The sequence below is a fragment of the Etheostoma spectabile genome, chromosome 6, assembly GCF_008692095.1.
Source record: "Etheostoma spectabile isolate EspeVRDwgs_2016 chromosome 6, UIUC_Espe_1.0, whole genome shotgun sequence".
Taxonomy (NCBI): Eukaryota; Metazoa; Chordata; class Actinopteri; order Perciformes; family Percidae; genus Etheostoma; species Etheostoma spectabile.
The window spans coordinates 16516342-16525562 of NC_045738.1; the positions used below are offsets into that span (position 1 = coordinate 16516342).

Below are 9221 nucleotides of genomic sequence, written 5' to 3' on the forward strand. Positions count from 1 at the left end.
GTGTGTGTGTGTGTGTGTATGTGTGTGTGTGTGTGTGTGTGTGTCATTACAAGTGAAACGAGTGACATGCAAAAACAGGTTGAGCTACTTAAGTCACAAGCAAAACAGTCCAGGGTCAGTCTGTTTGTTAGAATGATTGACTGAATGCACCTGAAGAGGGTCACATTACTTTTGTGACATCTGTGCTACATTGGGATGTGCAGAAAGAAAGAAGCCCAACCTTTATTGGGAAGAGGTCATATTGTGTTATATTGCGACATGAAGCCTCCTCACCTTGATGTGTCCAGAAGCATTACAAAAAACTGCATCATTCATCTATTCTGTAATATTAAAGGTAGCCTTGGCAATAAGGCCATAACCTCAGTGTATCACTTTAATAGAGGCTGGTCGGTTCTGAGCAATATGTGAATGGGAACCATTTTTCTCTGAGTGGCTTTGATAATGACGACAAGTAGTGACAGGGGTTAAGTATCTGAACTTGTCAATAGCTAAATTACTGGGATAGGTAAAGGTTTTCAGAGCCAAAGCAGGCCAGACGGCAGTGTTTTGGGTGTTAAGTTGCACAGTGGCGTGTGGATTAGTCAATACACGCTGCCTGTTAGACTTTAGCGCTCCAGTGGGGTGTTTACTCACTGGAAAAGCCCCGGCCTGTTCACACATTGGGACTTTAACTCGAGCCTGGTCTGTTGTTAATGTTTTAGTTTTGGTTGACCTATATTTCCCACTACTGTTGGTATTTTGTCAGAGTGCAATATGGGTCAGAGCAGTTAGCAGGCAGCAGCATTTCCATTGCGCACGTTCAATGCAGGCATTACAGATTCCTGTCATTAGGGCTGGATCCCGAACTTCGATACTTTTTTGGCAATACCAAATTTCAATACCCAAGGAGCAAATCTCATTCGCGTCAGTGAGCCAATTAGCATGTGGCGTGCTTCTACCAAGATCTAATAATGCTTGCGATTGGCGATCGAAAATTGCAAGTTGTAGAGGCGGGAAATACGTTACGCACAGTAACTGCGCAAACGTGTGTGTTGTTGTATTTTGAGAGGCTTGACTACAGTGTGAATCACATAGATGTAATGTGTTAAATGTGTTAATTTTTTTTTAAAGGTTTAAAGACTACTGTTACCGGTAACGTTATTAAAAACTTTGGAACGATATCCGGCCCTAACTGTGATAAAAGACCATTTACTAACACTACACTCTACTATAACTTTGTGCGTCTGAATGTATTTGGTGTGCTCTGAGCTACACAGGTATCTGATTCAAGACATCCACACAACAGACAAGATGACATTATTATTGTGCACGCATGTATTAATCAGAGCAGGAAACTACCACGCGTGTCTGTCTGTCCTCAATGACTCGAGTCAGTAGCTCGTCCTTGTGGGCTGCTTGGAAATTAAAACATTCACTCCAGTTCAAAGGAACTGTCAGGCTGATTCTCTTTGCCTCTCCGCTTCCTATTCAGCTAAGAAATTGACAGAGACACAAGAGCGGAGTTCTGTGTAGCTGCGTGGTGAGACAATGACACTAATGTTGCCAAGGTTTTTCAATGGTTTGATTCCCACTGAGGCCAGCAAAGAACTGTGTGCTGCCATGGTGCTGAAAGCTGCTCTGGATAAAAGTCTCCAACAAATGATATTATGTTCTACACAGCAGACTGCAGAAAGAGGTCAAACATCCTCCTTTGGGAAAAAAAAGAAACTCACTTGAAAGCAAAGATTTTCTAAATCTCATGAAACATTTAGCATGTCTTCTCAGAAAGCTAAATATTGCTTCAGTCTTAACAGAAAAGTCATGCAGCAGTGTTAGGGATATGAAACGATGCTGTAATTTTTATAACCAATATCAGACTTTCTCCTGCTGATTGTCTGTGAGAGGAAAAGGTGGAGTTACATCAACGGGCTGTCCAAAAACATCCTCTTATGTAGCTTAATATACTTCATTTCTGAATAAAATAAGTTGAAATTGTTATAAATATATATCTTGTTCCATGAACCAGCCCTTTCCTTCAGACTTTTCGTACATTTCCAACTAAGTAAAACGTTTTTTTTAAATGATTAATAACATGACAAACTCTTTCAGCAAACATGCATTTTCACTTGTGATCTTCAGCTTCATTTCAACGGCATCTTTTCAGGAACTTTCGCATGTTGTTGAGAATGTAAAATGGAAAAATCAAATGCATATTTCACCTGGATCATAACTGAGAATGAACACTGGGTCCCCTTGACAACCTGAGGTGAACCTGTTGAATAATGTAGATGAAACATGACTTATGTATCTAGAGAAGGAGAACTGTGTTTGTTTGCTTTAACAGTCCGGCCACTTTTCAGTTGACACCCTCAATCGTTGGATTCTAGGATGCGGCGTAATTTCCTGTAGATGTAACAATAAAATAATCATGCCAGGGTTTTGTTTCAGATATTCATGAATATTTATGTGTACACAAATATTCAAATAGGTCTTTTTCTGTGACTTTTACTGCATTAAAACAATGGGAGTCATGATTAAATAACTAGGACAATTGAATGTCTGTGATTGACTTAATTGATGCAGAATATTTATTAGTCGGATAATGAATTCTGTTTTTTTAATTCTCTACTTTAACAAATTGCCGGAGGAACGTCCTAACAAAAATTGTCCTATAAGCAGACAAATGGATGCTGATAAACAGAAGTCAGCCGACAAAGAGGATTTCATGGCACAGTTTAATCCTGCTGACCCCAAATGCACCAACATATGAGCTCAGCCAATGTAAGTTGACTTGCTCTGCATTTAAGCCTTTTTTTTTTAGGCACAACTATAAGCCAGCACTGCAAAAATAAAAAATAGAGAAGAGGATAATGAGCAGATAATGGGTTTTAAAACCATAAACTGATTTTTCCGGCCCTATTTCAACACAACATTTGACAATGATGTCAAAATGAATTGAAAGAAATCATGTCTGGTGGAAAATATATTTCACTTATTTTAAGAAGATCACGACACTAATTTCTTTAAGATGATTTTGTTTTGCAATGTAGACTATAGTCTGCAGTCTATAAGCAAATCATCGTAATGTTATCTCATCTAAACGGATTACCTTCCACGCCATTCTTAAGGCGTACCTCGTGATGAATATAACGAACGAGCTCGGCACAGCAAGAATGTCATTTTTAACCAAACTTTTACTAATTGAACTGAATGCTAGAAACCTTTTTCCTTCGTAAAAGTTAACGGATGTACCACATGAAGTATAATAAGGCTTTTATTTTGCATGCAAAATAACTTTCCGGTTTTTATTTGAGGCTATTTCCAAAATAAGGCAAATAAGTGGATTTACATTAACTACATTAAAAAGCAACTCTCCTCTACTTATGTCTTTCGTCTGTTTGAATGAATGAACTTTTTCTCATTACCGGACTGAATCAGATTTGTTGTTGTTGTTGCTGCAGTAAACACGCTGGGGCGCGTCAGACGATTACCTCGGGTTCATTCAGCCGGAAACAAGCACGACCGAGTCGGTGTGGCTTGCGGGTATTTTACATGAGGAAACTGTGTACAGTATACACACACACACACACATACACACACACACACACATAGTCAGAGAGGCATAGCAGTGGAAAGCCTTAAGGGATCATCTCATCTCTGGCTCTACTCTAAGGAGGACGGTTATTTTCCGTCAGTGGATTTGGAATCAAAGGACGGCGGGGTTGTCCTTCAACATCCCCTGCCGAAGTGTCCGTGAGCAAGATTGCTCATTGAGATGCGGCTGCTGACCCTATTCTGGCCTCTAAGAGGGAAAATAAACTGGGCGAAGTGTGACATCTTCATAAAAGACTCAAACTTTTTGAGGATAAGTGGTTGAAACGCACTTTTTTTTGCACTCACAAGACAAAAATCCTTATTGCCCGTGGCTCACTTGTGTTAAAGCTGTTGATAGTTAGCAGTATGCACGTTGATATTTTCATTAATTTCCCAAATAGGCTATTTCATACCGACAATCTAATCCTTGTGCAGGCTCGTTGTGCTTTTTTTGTCATAAAAAACTGTAGCCTCTACATCAGGAGAGTCTCTAAATAAAGGATAGAGTTCTGTTATCCAAAGTGCATAAACAAACAAATAAAATGAACGCATCAGTAACACCGATGGTGAGAGACAGAAATGTTGGCTCCTTTCGGTTTAAAACATTTTAAAACATGCAGCGTCCCACCTCTCATGAATGGGATCACGCTGCTGGCTGAATGATAATTGATATGGGAAGCCTCTTCTCCATCAACACGTTTCCACTGCTCCCTTTTGACACTAACTGACCCGTTGTTAATCCAACACAATACAACAAATGTAGCGGCATCCTCTTATGGCGGCTCTGGGTGTCGATGGAGCAAACAGCATAATTAAAACAGCGGGACAAAGGAGGGATTTCAGAGAACAGAGCGAACCAGGGCGAATGGTTTGGATTTGGTAGCCTAAATGAATGTGAAATACGCATTGTGTTGCCGCAGGTGGTGACGGATGATTTACCCATAACAACAGCGCGTATAAACTTTGTAACACACCATTTAGATCAACAGGCATCACAAAACAAGACGCGTATTTTACGCACAAAATCTCTCACTGGCAAGTTTTAGTGACATGTGAAGGGACATAATTACAGAGAGAGTGTCATGTTTATTCTTAATTTTTTTTTTCTTACAGGTAGACGAAAATGTGGTAAAATAACCATTTCCAATTCAAATGTATGTGTCCAGAGTTTTCTCAAAATATGTTTTCATGATGATCTACTTTGGTGCAAATGTATTATTTATATACAAGCAATAAAAAAAAGAGCCTCAGTCGATGTTAACAGTCAGTCACTTGTTTTAAAACAGTAAAATCTTTTACGGCTGCCTTCCAGACTTAATGGCCTGTTAAGATTGATATTTTACGGTGAGCAGCATTACGCACACATTTACACAGTATAACACGATTAGTAAGCAAATGTCTCCCGTGCCACACTTCACACGGACACCCGTCACACACCTATGGTCTTACCCTCTCTTCTCATGCCGACTTTCAGGCACTTCTTCAGCCGGCAGTACTGACACTGGTTCCGGTGGTGCTGGTCGATGGGACAGTCTCGGTTCCCCCGGCAGGTGTACGAGAGGTTCCGCCTCACCGAGCGCTTAAAGAAGCTTTTGCATCCCTCGCAGGTGAACTGCCCGTAATGCTTCCCACTGGACTTGTCCCCGCACACCATGCAGTCCACGTTGGGGATCTTGTCCCCGGAAAGTGCGTCGTTCCCTGGGGTGGAACCGTTGGGGGTTCCCGGTGCCCCGCCGGGCTCCTGGCTGCATATCTGGAGCTGAGACCCCGGATCTGCAGAAATGTTCTCTGGCCACTGGTTTACTACCATTGCCATGCTATCCCCAAACACTTCGGTCTTTGTTTAAATCACAGAAGGAGAGACTGAGTGATAAGGATCCGTCCTGAAGTCTTGGGAGAGAAAAAAAACCCGAGGGAGGGCGAAAAAAGCGCTTCCTCCAGAGGTCAATCTGAGCTTATCTGCGCGTATTTATTTTAAATCGCGTGTCTATAATACTGAGTTTTTTTTTGCTTTAAACATCTATCAAAGTTCACAGCAACAGCGAGGTATCAACATGATCGACGCACGAGAGCGTAGCCTACAACTCCGGGTGTTCCTCGCTGCGCAGCAATCCATAAACACGTTGTTCTTCAGAGTGTGACCTCTTGGAAAAGTCAGTCCAATACGTCAGCGTGTCGGCTGTAAAGATAAAAAAATGTTATCTCACTTCTTTCTCGCCTCTAGAATTTGAAAGAAAGCAGAATAGCAGACAATAATGTTTCGCCCCTCTGGCCCGGTCGCTCCGGTCTGTCCGCCGCACTGCGTTGGGATTCACTCAAGATCAATTCCGCCTCCCGAATGACACACTCGAGTCAACACTGGCCGCATTTCATGTCATTCAGTGACGGATTTATTTAGTCCCATCTAGCTCGTGGAAACAGTATCAAGCGCAGTCACGAGTCCTTGTTCCTCTTGTTCGTGCGCGCCGCACTGAGGTTTTGGAGAGCGAAGTCTGATCTTTATTTACCCAACACACACAGCCTGAAATATCCTCGGTGACCGTCCGTGTGGGAGAAGCTTCAACTAGAGACACTTTGCTCGCACAACAATCTTTGCCGCTCGAGTGTATCGCTTCACCCTACGACTGCCTGCCCCATCTCCGAGAGTCAAAGCTACAATTTGGGGGAAAGTGTCACCAGCAGGCTGCCTCGTACTGCTTGCCCCCTGGCGGCGCTCCATATAAGGTTATAACTGCCAAATAAGGTCATATCCCCTCCCCTCAGCGGGAGAGGTGAAACGTGAAGGGCCGGTTGTGATAGGCCCCCCAAAGTCTGTTAAAAAAGTACGGAGCTTTCTGATTGGACGGCGGTGGATTAGGCTGGGTTTGACTGACAGGAGCGGTTGTTGTGATACAAGTACTTTAAAGTGGACTACACTAGTGTCCCATTGACAATACAGTGCTGTGCATCTTGTGTGCCCAGACCAGGTCTAATAAACCTGTCGTTAATATGTAATTAACATTAACTTTTAAATAAGTTCTGGAAACTATTAGTGCTGCATCTATATTCTGTTAAACCAGCATAATGTAATCTTCATAATGTGCAGGGGAAGGGATCTGAAGTCCCTCTGCACAAAAATGTGTTGTGTTTTTTCTTACTTCATTTGGATGTTTGACCTCCATTGTGCAGAATGATGAAGGCTGCAGGTTGTTTTCACATTCTGATAGAAGGCGTAAAGTCTTTCTGGGCTTGCCTTAAATCTCAGTTTAAGACGTGTACTTCTGAGCGTGATTTTGTGACTAATTTGGAGGCTGATTGTGGTCCAATATGCAGCACAAGTGTCAAATGGAAACCTGAAACCCGTGGTGTACATAAAATGGGAATTTACTTAAGTAGGAGTTCAACTTTTGAAATGATTTTGAATGAATATTTTCATTTTCACAGCTTGAAGATTTGTCAATTAGAAGGAAGAAGTATACTCATTTCAAAAAGTTTCAACTTAGTTTGTGTAGAAAACTATAGTTGCTGTAACGTATTATTCTTAAAGAGTATTTGAATATGCTTGTAAAACATGTCTTTAAAATATACAAAATGGTGTGTGTGGGCCCCGGCTGTCTGATCCTCTGGGTATTTTAAGGGACATTTGATGACATTAAATACAAATTCATGTCTTTTTGGGTAATAAATGATGTTTATTCTTTTGAGCAAGGACTGAAGGTCACAGTATACCAACCGTTTTATCTACCCTGCAGCACTGCCTTGTCATCAATCTTGAGTCAGCTGTCCAGTGCATGTCATCCCACGGAAGTTTTTTTCTAACAGATTGGACTCAACATCTTATTTAACCCCACCTTTAAATATTGTGACCTACACTGTACCAAAAAACCACCAATCTTGCAGACTGACTAGTTCAAATATCCCAGAAACACTTCACTCAGCTCCACAACAATAACAAAAGGTGCCAAACTTCTCACCAAGCCATAAAAACTCCCTAAATAGTTTACCGGTCAAGAAAGTGTTGGTTTTGGCGGTTTGTTGTGTAATACAACAAAAGGCCATTGCAGTAATTGACAGTGACAGTGTTGTTCTCTAATGGGGCTTTTTCCACGCCAAGAGCAGCAGGGACCGGATTATTTTCCCAGAAAGGGTCTTGATTTGTCATGTGAAGGTAATTCCAACAACACCACTGCCAGGGGGTCGAGTGTCCCACCACCCCTCTGCTGCATAGGACTGAGGTTTGAAATGTGATAATGTGTTTAGACACGCTCTCACACTTCCCCATGTCTCAATGACATGGATATATTATCTATCTATCTATCTATCTGATTGTTTAAAATATTTGGGCTTTTGTGTTCCTACTCCCAAGACAAAACTCCATCATAAATAATAAATACGTTTTTAATTTGATATGGGTGTGGGCCTATCAACAAACATCATGACATTTACCCAGCTTGTGTTTGTATTTTTTTGCCATTAAATCACACACCTATGTTTAAAAACAATAAAGATAATGGAAAAAAATGACTATAATAATAACAACAGGGGGAAAAGTAAAGTAAAAGACAAGTGAAACAGCTGACGAATAAGTCATTATTCAGCTATATTCATACGAGAGCAGCTGAATACAAAATAGCAGGACCAAAATAGCAGGACCAACCAATCGTATCTACCTTTGGACAAAAACAAGAGGAACTGTAGGTCCCGACTTAGCTTTTCCCCAAAAGTAAAGAAAGCCCTAAAAAGGCAATACCACATTTAGGGTCTCGAGTGCAGCGCCGGCGTCGCCCGAGGCTATGAGGTTGGCCCTGCGCTCGGCTTAATTGCTGTCACATGTAACCTTACCTGTCTCCCAATTAGCCCTGACTTGCTATTAGGAGATTCCATGAGCTGTAGGCCAGTGACCAAGGGCACCTCAGGGTTTGGAGCCTAATAATTAGAGTGTAATTCTATACAGCTGAGGCTTATGACGAATTTGACCAGAAAGGGGTTAATTAAATGAGGATCAACTACAGGTTTAGTAGTGTATGTGATGTCCACCTATTAATCCCTCAATAAAGACAATACCCATGCTGACATGTATGTGGTCACTCTTATTTCAAGGACATTTTGTTTTTTGTTTTGTTTTTTCAAAGTAAGAGCCTTGAAGCTGCATCCAATTACAGTAAACAGGAAAACTTGAATGGTCATCGTTGGTTATTTTCAGTGAAAGAAGTATTCAAATCCTTTTCTTACTTAAGTAAAAGTATGTAAGTGTTAGCAGCAAAATTGACTTAAAGTATCAAAATTTGTATCCCTGATGTTGCATTTTACTGTTGTAGATGTTTAAGGTTGTGCTAATTCTAACTCCTTTATACACTGTTGGGTAGTTTAATCTACAGCAATGCATCACATTCTATGAGATCATCATATAGTGGTAGCTTCGCTGTCCTGTGAGAACCACATATCCCTAAAAAGTCACTTTTGATAAAAAAAAGCTCTGTTTTCAGCTTTGTGACCATGCATTTTCCAGCTGGTCCAAGAGCCTCTTTAAATAGTTTTTTTAGCTTAAGAAATAGGAGAAAACACAAAGGAACACTTTATCCTTCAGTTTATCAGAAAAATTCCAACTTCACACATCTGGAGATACATGGTTTTTACTGGACAGGACAGGGAAGGACCAATTAGGTAAT

The 9221-nt window shown here is 41.0% G+C and overlaps 1 protein-coding gene across 2 annotated transcripts in view; it reads right to left on the reverse strand.

Moving 5' to 3' along the window:
* Positions 1 to 6262, reverse strand: part of nr2f5 (nuclear receptor subfamily 2, group F, member 5) — a 21753-nt gene extending 15491 nt beyond the window's left edge. Inside the window, exon 1 of one of the 2 annotated variants that reach the window (XM_032519230.1) lies at positions 5011 to 6262. In XM_032519230.1, coding sequence (XP_032375121.1) covers positions 5011 to 5389 — 379 coding nt within the window. In that variant the 5' untranslated portion in view covers positions 5390 to 6262. The remainder of the gene's footprint in view (positions 1 to 5010) is intronic. The other variant, XM_032519231.1, reaches the window with a different exon arrangement.
* Positions 6263 to 9221: the final 2959 nt, after the last annotated feature.